This window comes from Ptychodera flava, chromosome 17 (genome assembly GCF_041260155.1).
Source record: "Ptychodera flava strain L36383 chromosome 17, AS_Pfla_20210202, whole genome shotgun sequence".
Lineage (NCBI taxonomy): Eukaryota > Metazoa > Hemichordata > Enteropneusta > Ptychoderidae > Ptychodera > Ptychodera flava.
Genome location: NC_091944.1, coordinates 29,192,970 through 29,209,696, shown reverse-complemented (window position 1 = coordinate 29,209,696; position 16,727 = coordinate 29,192,970). Strand labels below are relative to the sequence as shown.

The 16,727-nt window shown below is 39.2% G+C and overlaps 1 protein-coding gene across 1 annotated transcript; it reads right to left on the bottom strand.

Annotated features, from left to right (window-relative positions):
• Window positions 1-7,822, bottom strand: LOC139116001 (WW domain-containing oxidoreductase-like). The gene is made up of 7 exons (XM_070678490.1): window positions 7,671-7,822; window positions 6,257-6,454; window positions 4,525-4,690; window positions 3,265-3,390; window positions 2,246-2,410; window positions 1,042-1,200; window positions 1-410 (listed from the first exon to the last, which is right to left on the bottom strand). Exons 2-7 carry the CDS (start codon window positions 6,446-6,448, stop codon window positions 265-267), a joined length of 954 nt encoding a protein of 317 aa, XP_070534591.1. The 5' UTR covers window positions 6,449-6,454; window positions 7,671-7,822; the 3' UTR covers window positions 1-264.
• Between the last annotated feature and the right edge of the window lie 8,905 nt (window positions 7,823-16,727).

The window sequence follows — 16,727 nt, the reverse complement described above, 5'->3', positions numbered from 1 at the left end:
GAATATTCCTTTAAAACCCATGTGATAAAAGGAAGATGACTTAAAGTACAGTCGCAGTGTGCGAGAACATATTTAATCCAAAATTTAAAATAAATAATCAGTTTGTCAAAATATGTAGCACAATGAACACAATTTCTGCAATATTACAAAAGTTTTTAAATTTTGCGAAGTTGAAATTCCAATAGGAGTACATTGACAGAATACGTCTTATGTGGCATTACTGCATCAACACACAGTATCACCACAATGTGTTCAGATCTAGGCCTACATCACAGCAGCAAGTTTGTACTTTTCATCAAGTTTAACAAGATCTTCACTGATTTTCCAAAATCCTGTTGCAATCTCCTTGTCATAAGATTCCTTTGAACTTTCCTTCTCTTCACCCTTTGCGTAAAACTTCCCGCTTACACCTGGAATGGAAATCAGAGCGTTGGTGGATTGTTGTTGATATTTATCTCACTTGTGATTCTACGCAGAGATTTATCATTTCTTAACTATACTTGAGCCACACCATAGACCGTGTAGCGAGTGGATCCCAGTCTACGTGGACTATGGGTGTTCATAAAAGCGTAACATCTCTCTCTCTCTCTCTCTCTCTCTCTCTCTCTCTCTCTCTCTCTCTCTCTCTCTCTCTCTCTCTCTCTCTCTCTCTCTCTCTCACACACACACACACACACACACACTCTCTCTCACACACACGATTTCATCGATAGATGGGCTTTATTTTATTTTATTTGCACCACCACTCTTTGACCACACTTTCAGCAACCAACTCTCCTCGTCTCATTCCTCTCATGGCTCTTGCCTGTGTTTCCTCTCGTTCAAACTATCTTCTCAGTCTCTCATATTGTCCCCTCTTCTATTTGTCTATCTCTCTCCATTTTTGTGACTATGGTTTTTATCCTTGTCTGTCCGCTCACTTGCCTCTCTTTCCTCATCTTTTCTTGTTTAATTCTTATTCTGAAATCACGTGTCTGCGCTCTTCTTTCTACTCCAGTCCAACCACATCTTCATCAGATTAACAGGATAGTCCAAACTCACCTTTCAACTTTTCATCGGTGGCTACCATGGCAACTGTCTCTCCTCCGTCCTGGACAGTCCTCACAACACCTCTCCATTTCAGTAGAGGCATCATCACGAAGAACGTGACCTTCATCATCATTGAAATGTTACGGAATAAACCTGACTCTGGTATAAACCCTGTAACAGAAAGAGACGGACACTTCCAAAATGAGTTGGCACCAATACACATGTTGTGAATTGAACGTGGAGTTCATAATGGCGACAATCATGGTAGGGTTAGGGACCCTCAAAATCAGAATTCTACATGAAACCGCCTGCAAGGCAGTTTACTTTTGACGAGAGAATTTTATAATACCATTTTTGTACAAACCTAACAGACTTCTTGCCCCAAGAAAAAATGATATGTTTCCTTGAATCAGGGCAAAGTCAGGCGCTGAGGCAATTTCTATAGTTTTGCTTCAGAGTTTTCCATTTTACCGGGAACTGAACCAGTGACATTGACTGCAAAATACTTCCGAGGGGTAGGTAGCTTTGTATCTGCCTCATCACATAGAGTCTATCACTTTATTGATAAGCTATTGCAAATTGTTTTGTTGTGGTTGTTAGGCATTTGCAAGATAAGGATTTTGTTGAAAACACCTCAATCAGAAGTTTGGAAACATCTTAAATTACAAAATATATAATTCTGTTTCGGCACGACCGGTTGATTCACATTCTAGATGTATAAACGTATTGAAAATTGACATCTCACTTCAGGTATGTCTTTCAGTATTGAAAGGAGATCTTCACAAGTCATATCATAATCTCTAGCGTGGAAGTACCACACATTGAAGCATTGCACGACCTGACAGGGATGTGTGATCATTCTTGGTGTGTATCTACTCGACTATCGCGACATTGTATTTGCTTAAGGTAGTAGTGCCTCGAAATTGAAAGGTTTAAACCTGTCATGAGAAAGCTTTAAACCATACTGTGCTGTTCAAATCATGGACCAAAATCAGGGTTCACCGTACAAACTTTGGAACTAGGGAAACAAATTGCCCAATATTATCCCATTGATTTTAAGGTGGTGAAAACATGTAATTCGTGAGCTTCAAAATGAGCCCCCACAAGTGGCAGTTCAAAAACACACTTTTGAAGAGTCCGAATATCTGTCCCCGAGGCGCATCCTAAAGTCAGTGTAAATCAGCACACACAAAGTATTGAGAGAAGACAACTTTACCTGGACAGAGACAATTCGCTGTGACTCCACTGCCTTCAAGACGTCTCGCTAACTCGTATGTAAATATGATATTGGCCAGTTTAGAGTTCTTGTATGCGAGCATCGGGTCATAGGACGTTGGATCAGTGACCATCACATTGTCCACGTCTATGTGAGCAGGCGCACCTTGTTGACGAAAAGATACAGAATATCCATTGCCGCTGTGGTGTTTGCATGAGAACTTGACATATTCGTGACAGCGAGACTGACAACGGGGAAGAAGAAAGTAATTCCTGTTGTCGGTCAGCAAAAGTACCGTGGCACGATAAACTATCGCCATCAATAACTGCTTGATAAGCTACCTTGCCTGTCCATTACTCGAACCTTGGAGGTTTTTCCGAGCTGATGCCAGTGAATTTGAAGATGTAGGAAACATCTGGGGCCACAATGCTGTATCGAATACATTATCTGAGGATATGACTTCACAAATTTCAGCTGGTATTGACAAAGCTATATTATGTCATACCAGTACATTGATGGTGCAAATACAGCGATCTGGTTGGTCGAGACGCGAAAAGAACCGTGGTATATTTGCGATAAACCACGGATGGCATACTCGCGAGCTCTGAGCTTGATCAAAAATCCGTTTATGACGTCCCATGCCAGAATTTCAATATTGTTATTATATAATAGCAATAAATCACACTCAGTGACGGTATACCACTTGATTTTGACCAGTTCACTTCATATATGCACTCGCTATCGCTCGTGCATATATGTCGTGAACTGGTCAAAATCTCGTGGTATACCATCGCTGGGTGTGCTTTATTGGTTAAATATAATATAATACATTTTAATGATTACATATTTCAAAAAAAAACAGTATGGTATAATGATAAGAGTTCATATCAAACGTTGCGTAAACAACCAAGATCGTGGTTCAGTATAAATACTGTTGTTGAGGCTGCACACGTATGCATGGATCCGATAACGTTTCCACAATAGTGAAAACGAAGACGTTACAACGCCTCACACCCTACCTCTATCACCGCCCGGTGATTCTGGGTTGTGCACTTCTGATGACGTCACTACAATTCTGACATCCTCTCCTCTCTCTGCTGTCTTCTTCAAGTCTTCCAGCAACAAGTGGGTTAACAGAAAGTGACCTGAAATTTTGTCACATGGAAAATAAACAAAAGGGGCGTGAAAAACGGTATGAGAGAGAACTGTAAGTCATAGCATCATCCATTATTACTACATACTTCTACTTAATCTCAGCAACTTATTGTAGCTCTTCAGTTCCATATGAGTTTCAAGGAATACAAAATTTAGTTTGTCCCTTTCAATTCTACAAGCGCAACTCAAATATTGGTAGAATGAGTATTGCAACGCCATGATGATCAAAATGTTTGAAACAACAGCAACAACAAATCAGTGTTCCGCGATTTTGTTAGCAAAAAATAATAACACAAAAACAAAAACAAGCTCACTAAATTCCCTGTGGCAGGACATTTACTTGATTCTTGCTGAACGATACCCCCTGGTATACGGACTGTTACACCCCCTGACACTTACTGCCGAGATATGTTCCATCCACCAGGTGGGATGGGACTGGGATTTCGATAGGTACTAACAGGTCCAGGGGGTGACGGTCCCAAAATATAACCTACGTCCTCTATTGTTTCACCCTTCCAGTTAATAACAAACTCTTTAGCTCTGCATGGCAGGGCTGTGTGTTACCGTAGCTCTGCATGGCAGGGCTGTGTGTTACCGGCGTTATACGGCCTTATATGTGGTGGGAGACCGTATAACGCCGGTAACACACAGCCCTGCCATGCAGAGCTAGGCCTACAAACTCTTCAACTACTTCAACCGTGCCATTCAACTCAAGCACTCACGATAGTGAATCCTTGTGAAGACATTTCTTTTGGAAGATAAAATTTACATAAATACCACAGTGAAATAGGAAGCGGGCCGTGCTCGGGCAAATAACCAAAGTAATTAAATTCTTTGTTTTGCGTCCACTCAAAATAGGAAAAGGTACGCGTCTAAGCGGCTGAAAAACACACACAAGAAAATTAACACAATGTAATTTGATTGCAGCAAATAAAAAATTGTAACAAAATTTTAGTTCAGAAAAGCTAAGCGGTCATGTCCTAACATTTCCTATCCAAATACATAGTGTGTGTTTTTCATGAAAACCTTAAAAACCTACGCGGGTGGGGACGCAAAACAAAGAATTTAATTACTTTGGCCTAACCGAGCTACTAGTATACTGTGAGTGCACAATGCGGACTTACCTAGGTGATTGACCCCTAGGGTCATCTCAAAACCATCATCTGTTTGCTGATAGCCATTCACACCAGTTTCTACTCCAGCATTGTTACACAGCACATGCAGTGGTTTCCCACTGGCATGGAACTCGTCCACAAAATGGTGAATGGATTCCAGTGACCCGAGGTCAAGCTGTACGAGTCGCAAAAAATGCGATGTTTTGTTACTAATAGGACGTGAAAGCAATTTTCACTACCTCTCCCTTACAACTTGATTTTAGTTTTGTAAATACTTTTTGTTTGGTGCTGGCTTATTCAGTGTTTTTTTAACCGTTTTCTTTTGAGCTTTTGAGGAACCTGTTAATTGGACTTGGTCCCGTAGGATTCCCGAATATATAAATAAATAAATAAATCTTTGAATTCAAAACGAAAAATACAAGTTCTGCTAAAGCATTATTAACCAAACAACACAACAAAATGTAAATAAGACCAGAGAGAGAAAAGATAACCCCATCTTATGATAAAAATTAAAATTACTTTCTCTTTTTGTTGAAATACAGAACTTATGGGCGTGTCATTTTCTTTTTTGGGGGTGTTCTTTTCTTTTTCTGGAGGGGCTGCGAGGAGGCTGTTTTGAACGGAGTATTTTCCATGTTTGCATCAGAATGCTGCATCAAACATCCTGGGATACATATGCTATATTCAGAATTGGTCTGCTTGTGTGTCTAGATGGGTTAGGAAGAGATATCGGTGTCAAGTTCAAGGAAGAAAAATGTATTAGAATGTCTGTTACCGGTAAAATATTTCAGTGAAAAAACTGGCCATGGGAGTCCCATGCAGAACCTCCAAAATAGTACAGTATAATGCCGTGTTTGATAATTTAGTCATGAGTTCCTGTGCACAGCAAACCAGAAGATTTCGAGAAATTGTAACATCGATTTTCTGCGAATCAATATATTTTAAATTTACGATTATACGTAATTTAAATATCATAAATTAGCGGGGAATCGAAAGCTGTTCGCAACTGTCCTTCCCCAAATGATTTGAAATTATTCCAATTCCGCCGTTTATTTTCCCCACAAGGAAAGCCGTCCCCCGTCCCCCTCGAATCTCATATCATGTTTGGAATTTTCTTTGTCGCTTCCAATAAATGATACATATTTTTGCAAGGTCACTGAGAAAATAAGATTGACAGGGCTAGAGTTCGGTAACTGTTTTAATATTCTGCGCATCTGATGAGTGAGTAACGTTTTAGCAACGTTAGTTATCAAAGATGTATGATGTCTCCCTGGTTTATTTCCCGTATGTACTCATTTGAGTCAGTGTACTGATGAGTGTATGTCTATTGGTTTTATTTACATCTCAAGGAAAATTAATTCATTGGATATAGTCTGAACTGATAAGATTTGATGTCTATGGGCTTGCACGATCATGAAGTTATCGGAGCTGAAAATGTTATCTACAAGGGTAGCCTTGGGTGGTAGAATTGCATAGGCACTCAAAACATTCCTGAGTACGTCATTGTAGGAAAACATTTCAATCGATTTAATAAAAGATGGCATCTACAATGAAAATATAATGATGCGAAACCAGCGGGTATATACGCGTGCCACAGTCCCTCAAGCTATATTATACGGGACTACGGATGCGTCGAGCATGAATCGTTCAGCTCGCTTACTCACTGGAACTGAGAAGAATTTCAAGTGCCTGTGCAGAAGAGCCTATACCGTTTTCTTTACCATGTGTGAAGTACACTTACTTTCATGAACTTAACTTTTGCACTTGGATTCAATTCAACTATCTTATTCTCCGCTTCTTTTCCACGTGACTCACTTCGACAAGCCAGGATAACTTCATAACCTTTGTCAGATATCAGCTTGGCCGCTTCAAAACCTATGCCAGAATTTGCACCTGTTATTATACAAACTCTTGGTACTTCTTCTGACGTCATGGCTGTCTGCAAACGAAAGATAACATATCTTTGTTAGATTAGGGTTTGTTGTTAGTTAATGCTTAAAGTCTCTGTTATTATAGTATTTTAGAAGGTCTCCGTGATTCACGATCCTTTGTTGAAAGTAAAATATTCAAATAATTGTGTCAACATATTCGAAAAATAGTTTTAATTCGCAGAACTGTGGCTCATCTTTGTACAAGATACCGCTATATACATTTCTTAATCCTTGGTCAACTTCTTAAGAATTATATAACTTCGAGAGATAAATTTTCGACGCCGTCGACATTAAAAATTTTGAACAAACACTGGTCATACATTCAAGTGCAGCCATACTGAGCTCGTTTGACGTGCAAAGACTTGAATTTGGAAGTGTTATTTGAACTGTGCGACCAAAAGAGTATAAAGAGGACCTAGGGACCTTCCAAGATTGTCGCATACGTCACCTTAGCGAACGAAGCACGATCTCCAATGACAAAGAGCAAAGTTTTGATGACCGACGGGAAGGGGGTTAGAACATAACACTTTTGACATAGCTATCGATGTAGTACCCACACACAACCACACAACGACGTCAAGATGATGACGTTCTCGTTGAATTCTAGTGATAAAATGTTTTACTCTGTACAAAAATTGTCTGATCCAACGTTTTGACCGTACCATTTTTGGGTAGGGGCGGCCTCATCAAAGTATTAAGGATAACTAACTCATGCCGAGCCATCCCATCTTTCAAAAACCAACTTTAAGAGTTTTAAATAGTTAAAATCCCCTTACAATGTGCTATACACGTGTTGCAAACGGCTATAACTCTTAATTAACGTATTAAAATAAATAAGGTCCCATACCATCACATGCTATTGGTAGAAACCCTTTGGTTGTAAAACTCTTTTGACATATACCAGCCTATGTTTCAGAACTATACAAAATCTTCGTTTCCCACTTTCATTATGAGGTGGTAGTTCTATTGCGAAACGCTACATTCCGTGTTCCTCGCAACATGTACGGTAAATTTCGCACGTAAATTTTAGCTACAGAGACCAAGTTTCCGGTGATTCAGAACGAGACCTTCGAACTGGTGCGAAAACTAGAGACGTTCCCTTAGTTTCATCACGGTCATTCCTTTGTGCGTGATCGTGATCGATATCCCGGGTCATTCGTTCCTATGTACCGACCATTACAACTTCAAAGAAAAACATGCAGGTTTTCGATTAACTTCACGTACCTATAATGCATTGACGTTGGTGTTAGAAACGGTGTTCCGATTAACGCTATATTCTGCCCAAATTTCACCTCCGTTGTCTGGATAAGCCAGTTTCCATGGAGCGTGGCACTTAAATGATTCGCTTTCAAAAGACACCAGTTACTTAACCTTTATCTGCATCGCAGTTCAAAGGTGACGACCATGTGTATTCGTTATGTATGTGTGGCCCAGTGCTCTGTTTGCACGACTGAGGCATATAAACGTCCTAATTGACACTTGGTAATATGAATAATAAACACCACCAAACACTCTGTGAGCTCCAGTTAAAGACCATGAAGAACTCATACCTTCATGCAAACACAATGTGCTATTGAAACGAGCTGATCTTACACCACACACACATATATATATATATATATATATATATATATATATATATATATATATATGTATATATATATATATATATATATATATATATATATATATATAAAGTAAAATTAAAAAGTATGAAATGCAGATGACACGACATAAAATTTGATACTGAATGTAAAAGGTATAAAAATAAACCGATTTTGAACGTGTTCAACCGTTAAACGCAAACAGTGCAAAGTTGAACGTGAACAACCAAAATGTCAGTGGACAGGGAGTCTGAGAAACTGCACTGGCTCTATAGAATATAGTAGAAGTAGTTTTGCAAATACAACAGCGCAAGGAACCCAGTGATAAAATTAACAAACTTCCAAGATTTAAAATACATTAACTTGCCTAAAGAAGTTGGCGCCTCGAAAATGAAAGACTTAAAGTTTTCTCAAACTTTCCTCAAGTAAACTTTCAAACACTCGCTTCAAGATCAAGAATGAAAATCTCAAATTTGGGTACAAAAGAAACAAATGACCTAACATTTACCGATATTTAAATGTCAAAATTGCCGCCATCCCTCTGGTATCAATATGGGAGAAAATGTTACTCCCAATTTTCACAAAATTAAGTTCAGCTTCAGAAACCCCCCCCCCCCCCCCCACAAGTGGTAGACTAAAAACAGGGATCGTAAAAATTGAAGATTCCTAATATTAGTCCCTGAGGCGAATTCCACCTTCGAAGGTGGGGCAGAAGTGCCATTATGCAAGCTGCGTAAAAGTTGCAATTGCTTTTCGCGTCGATCTGGTTATGTATCCTGATAAATAATCAACGAAGCAAACATAAAGTTTATGAATTTCAATAAGAAGAGTAATTTCATTATAAAATAGTAAAAATTGCTGAGAGGGCGCCCGCACACGTCAATGCAAAGTAGTATGTCAACAGTTATTATATTAGGCTCGTCCAGAAAGTTGGCCTCAGGAAGTATTGAGAATTTGCTTTAAACCACAGAGAAACATGGACATAGTGGCAACGCTTGCATGCCTTTTGTTCCATGGTCGTCTCGGTAGACTATTGGCTTTTCATATTAAAATGAGCTTCAAAGGTGTTAAACTTTTTGGAGGCTTTGTTTGTGGTTGATAATTACACGAGATTATGCAAAAAATACGACGAGATGGCATCGTACTGCCAGTCGCGTAGCAACCATAGTTACTTTGTGAGCTGTCAGGCCAGAAACACTGCTTCACGCCAATCAAAACATAACACGCCAGCAGTTTCATAAACATGTCCTTCCTTGACGGACGTGTAAAAGACGGTATGACTGACCGTAAACCATTGAGTAAAACCAGACAGTATCGATAAAAGACTTTCAAATTTGGTTCAAACACACTCATTATATATTCATAAAAATATGAGAGGAATTTTTAAAACGGTAAAACTCACTTTCCTGAAGCTCAAAACACTCCCGTTTTCGCCAGCACGTCAATTCCGCTCAGCGCCACACGACAACAACAACACAGACTTTGCCGAACATACTTTCACTTAACAATTGGCGAAAATCCGAAAATTACCGAAGGATGCATGGTCGGCACTCTTCGGAAAAGAGAGGCGAGAGCAACCTGAGGCGAGGCGAACATGGATGGGTTACGTAACCGCTTCACGCCTTAAACAATACCCGTTGCGACTCTGTCTATGTTCCTCTGTGTTTAAACATTGAAATTCAATAACCAACATGCCTGTTAGGTTTACATTTGTTTCGGATCTTCCTGAAAGCTAAGGACATTTGTGCAATATCTGACATATACGTATTTGACGCAGTTCAAATATGAAGTGAAATATAGAAAAATACTTACCTCAATGGGAAAGTTCGATGACGTCACGTTTGCTCAAGCTCTATCCGAGTTAAACCACATCTTTACTTTTTATAAACTTTGCAGCGTTTCCTTATCCGACTAGTCTTTGGTATCAATGAATATGTCAGCGTATTCAGGAAAGCAAATTTTTTTCAAGAATAATTAGTTTAATAGTAGATATGTCTGACTCAACATGTCATGTCGTCATGTCTACATAATTAAGAAAACCAAACGAAAAATTACAAAGAATGATTGGAATGACAATGTGAAAATAACATGATGTCAATAGTGCAGATTAAACGTCAAAGTGAGTTCATCACGCATCCTTTACCACTACGGATCTTACCAGACCTACAATTTACTATCATTAAGGAAAGTAAAATTTAAAATTTAGAAAAGTTTTCCTCTACCAAAACTGGCACCCTCTGCTAGTGCACACTCTGCATAGCAGATAAATTTGACAATGAGGCTGTCTGACCGTCAAGCTTGAGGGCGCGATGTTACCTTGGTAACGTTTGACGTTTGAACAGTAGATCTTCAAGTTTAGGTGCCACTTACAAATGAACAACGCAATATAGTACATCTGTCGTATAACAATGTGCAATCAGTTGAATTAAGATGTAAAAGAGCCAACCTTAGAAGTGAGCGAATCCAAAATGGTCGAATGCTGATAGTACTTCATCAGCATTTCACATATGATATCGTGAACTACTAGGGCATATCTTGGGGACTTGGAAGATTTTGGAAAGAAAAAAAAGGATTCAGATATGTTGCTTTTTTTAAAAAAAGCGAGCCAAGGATGGCAAAAAATGGAAAAGGTTGCCAGCAGATATACAGTAAAAGACGATGATCGGATCCTTACTCGAAGTCTTCACCTACCCCCTCCCCCGCCCTATTCTCACAGCATATTTCATCGTCACAACATTTTGATAACAGCTGAATACATTACATTTCATTTAATGAATGCCCTGATTTGATTAATATTTAACTCAAACTTTTGCTATACTTTAACACATACCCAGTGTTTCAATTGGAAACATATAGTAGCATGGTTTATTTGTTGTGCTTCCCTAAATTTTCTCATCCCAGCCTGAAAATATCTTGAATACTCAAAGCAGCTTGTCCACAAAACCTGTATCGGACATTGTGTGTCCTTTTTTGGGGGTCTTTACAATGATGTGCCCGGCTTATCATTATGACTTGCCGACAAAAGTATTTGTTGTACATAAAGTGGTCCTCGCACTCACCACAATGTCTTACAACTTTAAAGGTAGGGAACTCGATCCCAGGGATCAAGTTTGTTCTAGTCTGTAAAAGGATCATGGCGGTGCTACAGCCTCTATTTCCACTTAAATTGTAATCTAGTGAGTAAATTTCTGGCAAGACAATCTGACGTGCCTGATATTTGCAATGCAACGTGATGAGGGTATGGACAAGGATGAAAGAATTTGCTGTAAAATAGACGTAAGTATAAATGTCATCATAATGTATGATTTATTTTGTCTTTCAAAGCATGTTATAGGATACACCTGTTAATATCCAAATAGAAGCTGCATTCCAAGATAAATAGCCATACCCTGAATTTGAAACAATGTATCGCATAAACTTTTGAAAAAAATTCAAAATCCAAACGCTTCTGTAGCATAGGCAGACTCGGAAGCTGTATTTTGAGTTCTCGGTGTTGATTTACATTTCTGAAAAATTGATTTGTTTTAGTCTTCATGGACATTATGTGTGAAATACTCAAATGACCTTCAAAATTAATAATCATATCATTCCGATATGGTAAATTCAAACTTTCCTGTATCAGGAGGGGGACGCCCAATCCAAGACGGATCATAACCACCCCAAATAATTAGATTAATTGTGTCATTTCAGTATTCAACTACCCGTCTATGCGTTTGCAGTCTTTCAAATCCTCAGTCGGTCAGTGCCACTTTTTTAACCTACTACCTGGAAAAAACTTAATCACTAGTCGTGGGAGTGGTTTTCTATTGGTTTGAGGCCTCGATGACTTCTTTTCTCCATCAGTAATTTTACTGCAGTAAAGGATTCCATTTTCATTCCTAAGTGCGAGCTTCCTGTATGACATGCCTTTGATTTTTGTTTTGGGTTTTTCGTATTTATTCCTTCACCATCAACACCGGGGGGGGGGGGGGGGGGTAACTCCCATAGATGGCTATACGGGGAGGGTCCGCGCGAAAGGGGTCGTTTTTTGCGCTGTTTGGTATCAGAAAGGGTATACTTTTCACGAGGTGTTGGTATGAGAAAGGGTCCGGTTTTAAACACAAACTGACATTTGTTAAAAAATCATGCTGTCAACACTGGAAACCCATGTATCTACATCCCAGATCTACCATCAATATTTCCGATCTGTCGGTTTGACTGTTGGTACCCCTGGTACGCAAGGCGAGTGAGTCGTATCTGTATACGTATGGTATTGTACGGTATCAGATAGGGCGCCGTAAAATAAATTCTTTGTTTGCCGTCCGCGTGCGGATAGGTTTTTGGACGAAATATGAAAAACAAACACAGATCGTATGCTCGAAAATACGACGCGTTGTGTCCTTCCTTTGTTGGCAATGACGCAGCAACTTACTCAAATGTCTCAAAAACGCAAATGTCGTACGATCGTTTCGATACAAATCAGATTACCTATCGTAAAGGGTTACATCAACCGCTGTACGTATTAAAAGTGTACATGTGCACCTCCTGTTGTAGTGGACTGCAGTATACCGTAAGTGAAGATCGATCGACCGTTTCACAAGTTTATTTCTCCCTCAAAGTTTCCAAATCGGCGGAAGTGCGCTGTATTGGCTTGGTCTCCATACAAGACGGATCGAAAACAATTCTTGACTGGTTTAGCTTCGAATAAGGAATGAAACTGAATTTCCATCAGCTTCTGCGCGATCCGCGATTGATCACGAGGGGGCAAGCAGCCCGGTGGTGGGGCAAGCAGTTACCGCCGGTGAAATGTTCGTTGTTGAATGCTCCAAATAGTTCGTACGCAGTATAAGTTGCTTTCACTTTGAACACTGTTTTTGTGCTAAAAACGATGTGGTCATTTTATAAGTCCGGATTAGAATTCAGTTTTCAAAACTAGCAAAGGCTATTCGGCATTGCTCTCTTGACAAACAGAATATTCAGCATTTTAGTATGCAATAGCGCTGATCACTTAACGTCATTTTTCTTTCATTAATGTGCAAAAATTTGTCCGCATTTTCGGCAAGAACGATGAAATCAAATTCTGCTAGCGTCATAATGCATACAGAAAATCACACTAATTCATATGAATTTATGGCTCAGACTACAAGTCTGAGCCATAAATTGCAATGTCAATTGGAAAGTGCAATGTCCTCCACTTTACACGATGTAAAAATTTTCTGAATTTTGATTATATCATGAATGGTAATGATTTAGCATTAGTTAAAAAATACTGTGATTTAGGTGTTGATCTCACTTTCGACTTGAATTGGAATACTCACATTGATCGTATTTGCATGAAATCTCATAGATTGCTTGGCATGATCAAGCGCACTTGTGGCTACAAATGTGACTCTAAAACACTTAAAGCTCTTTACTGTTCACTAATGCGTAGTCATCTGGAGTACGGAAGTGTCGTTTGGGCAGCCCAGTCTAAGCGCAACTTAGTAAAAATTGAAAAAATCCAAAGAGCAGCAACAAGGTATATTCTTAATTATCCCACTGACATTGATTATAAACAAAGATTAGTTGCTGTAAACCTTTTACCGTTGTCATTTCGCAGGGAGATTCTTGATCTGATTTTCTTTTATAAATGCACTACTGGGAAATACTCTTTAAATGTTCATAAGTATGTCAAAACTCACTATCTAAATTAATACACGTTCTAGTGCTGATACAAATGCACTGGATAGAAACCATTGTAAAACTGTCACTTTCCAACACCTTCTCTTTAATAGAATTGCCATTCTCTGGAACAATTTACCGGCGACAATTAGAACCACTGCTTCACTTTGTACATTTAGAGTAACATTGACGAAATGGTATTTCGATAAATTTTATAACTGTTTTGATCCAGACAACACTTGTACGTGGATTTCTCGTTGTCTGTGTAGCAGGTGTAGACCTATGTAGATTTTATTTGATTTGTTTTAGACTTTCTTCATTTTTTATCTCCTGTATGTTATTGTTGTTTGCTTTTTTCATTTGTACATATTTCATTTCATTAGGGTGACTGGCTTTGTATAGGTGGTTCGCACCTGTTTCAGTCATCCTATCCTATGTCGGTACACGTATCGTGTCCGCTGTGGATGAATATTATATTTAAAAAAAAAAAAAAAAAAAAAAAAAGTCGCAACAACGACCGCGCATGCAGTAACACAATTTGTCCGATTTTCAGGCAGCGGTGTTCGAAGTCGCGCGCGCAGCTATATATAGTAACAAACCTGACACCGAGATCTACGCTATTAGAATTCGGGTAAAAGACTAGTTGATACACAAAATTCAGAATAAATAGCCTTTAAAGTTACAGCTAATGGAGCATTTAACTTAACAGAAACAGTGCTCAGACTTGTATTTATTTGACACTTAAAAATGAGGATTTGTACTCGAGGCTGTTATGATTTGCTCAGCTATATACCCACTCTTCTTACTGCAAAAATTCTAATTGTATGCACAGTCCCTCTATCCACTATGGATAGAGGGACTGTGTTGTATGGAAGAGACAGTAGTTTCACCTTTTACCAAGATGTTTAGCATTTGTTTTCTGAGTGACATCTATACTTTGTTATACTCAGTAACTTTTGCAGTTTAATATGTGGAATGTTCAGGTTTTGCAAGAACACCTTTTTGTTGTAAGCTTACCCCAACATTTCGAAATAGTGTTTCGTTGGTACTATATAGACTTTACTTCTCGGTAGACAAGCTTGACAGGTGCCGTCCAAGCTACGCTTCTCCAATTGTCTAAATGCCCTGGACTACTCTTTGGTCGTTGTGTCCTCCTGCCCTGTCTGTTGTGTTTTTCTCTCTTGTCCTTTCCCGTATTATTTTAGAATGGGATTTTAAACTAAGTTTAAAGCTTGGTTTTGATCATGATAGATATAAATTAAAGATAAAAATATACGTCCAATCGTAAACATCAATACAGGTCTTGATCTTAAATTTACGTGTTATAATTAATATACAAATGACACTTAGACACGTTGCAAAATTGAACCCATTACGTGAAATTCTTAGGTTCCTTCATTAGGTGTTAATTCAAACATATTTTGTTTTCTTCAACACTTCGTAAACATCCTCGTAATACGTAAGTTGCATCTTTTTATATTTGTCGCAAATGTGCTTTTTTATTCATATTTGCGATCTCGTTATTTTAATTAATAGTTTTACTGGCACCTATGACCACCTAGTGCATAAATCTCCGTCAGAGACAATCTGTAGATCTTCGTAACACAACCAGTTGATTACTATCACACTGTACATGTTGTACATTATGTACTGGTATAGTGTTTATTGCCATTGTTTATTATGGAATTTTTGTTCAGACTCAGAGTCACCTAACTCTAAGTATGCTTGTTGTATTTACACAAGTATAACCTTTGTTTCCACGCATTGTTTTCAGCGTGCTAATGAAGAGCATAAGAAACACTGCATTGTAAATGTAACAGATGATTTTTTCATACTTGTGACCCATAAACCGATGGGAAAGTTAGAGTTTATGCGATTGATCTGTGTTGTGTTTTTTTCTTTGTTTGTTTTTTTTTTTTTTTTGCTGGCTGGCTGGTAGGTTTTTCAAAAATCCAAGGACGGCAAAAAAAGAATTTTATTTACACGGCCTAGCTGTGGAAACGCAGCTATCTGTTGGCGGGGTGGCGTGAGTTGCTATGGGGTCAAAGGTCACCCCCGCCACTCACATAGCAACTCACGCTACCCCGCCAAGAGATAGCTGCGTTTCCACAACTAGGTATCAGAAAGGGTAGGTTTTTTTGCTCAAAACTGGTATCACAACAGTTTGGGTTTCCATGTTCGTGCGGAGCCCCCCCCCCCCCGTACTATTAGCCATGGAGTTACCCCCCCGGGCATCACATTGAAGAAATCGTCTGCCTGACTCACAGTTACGAGTGGAGTGATACCACAGGCGCTCCTTAGCTGGGTCGTCTGCTAAGTAGATCGATTTTCGGATCGATCTATTAATCCCGTAGTCGATATGCCCGCCACTGCAACCTAAATACTCACAAGGTGTGCAACACAATCACTCAAAAATCACACCACCCGATTTGTCAACTGGTCGTGCGCTCGCACAAAACATTCAGAACTACACTCCTATATACCTAGTTGGATCACAAATTTACACATCTCCTCAAAAATCACGCCGATGAACGTGTTACTCGCGTCATCTTGAAGAAATCGGCCGTGTTTTGAGACCAAGCGCAGTGAAATGTGGCCTGCAGAACGATTCTACCATTTGACGTCATTTTTTCCACTGCTGATTGGTTCAACTATACTACACCAGTGACGTCTTGCCATGACCTTTGTTTTGGCCGTTGATTAGCCAATCAGTAGTGGAATAAATTACATCATATGGTTCTGCAGGCCACATTTCACTGCGCTTGGTCTCAAAACACGGCCGATTTCTTCAAGATGACGCGAGTAACACTTTCATCGGCGTGATTTTTGAGGAGATGGTTAAATTTGTGATCCAACTAGGTATATGGGAGTGTAGTTCTGAATGTTTTGTGCGAGCGCACGGCCAGTTGACAAATCGGGTGGTGTGATTTTTGAGTGATTGTGTTGCACACCTTGTGAGTATTTAGGTTGCAATGGCGGGCATATCGACTACGGGATCAATAGATCGATCCGAAAATCGATCTACTTAGCAGATGAC

Bases quoted from the DNA above. Each gene is read 5' to 3' on its own strand.
- LOC139116001 (XM_070678490.1), bottom strand. From the start codon at position 6,448: ATGACGTCAGAAGAAGTACCAAGAGTTTGTATAATAACAGGTGCAAAT. The intron at 3,391-4,524 runs GTAAGTCCGCAT...ACAAAATTTCAG, and splicing joins CCTAGGGGTCAATCACCTAG to GTCACTTTCTGTTAACCCAC. The intron at 411-1,041 runs GTGAGTTTGGAC...TTTCCATTCCAG, and splicing joins CACCGATGAAAAGTTGAAAG to GTGTAAGCGGGAAGTTTTAC.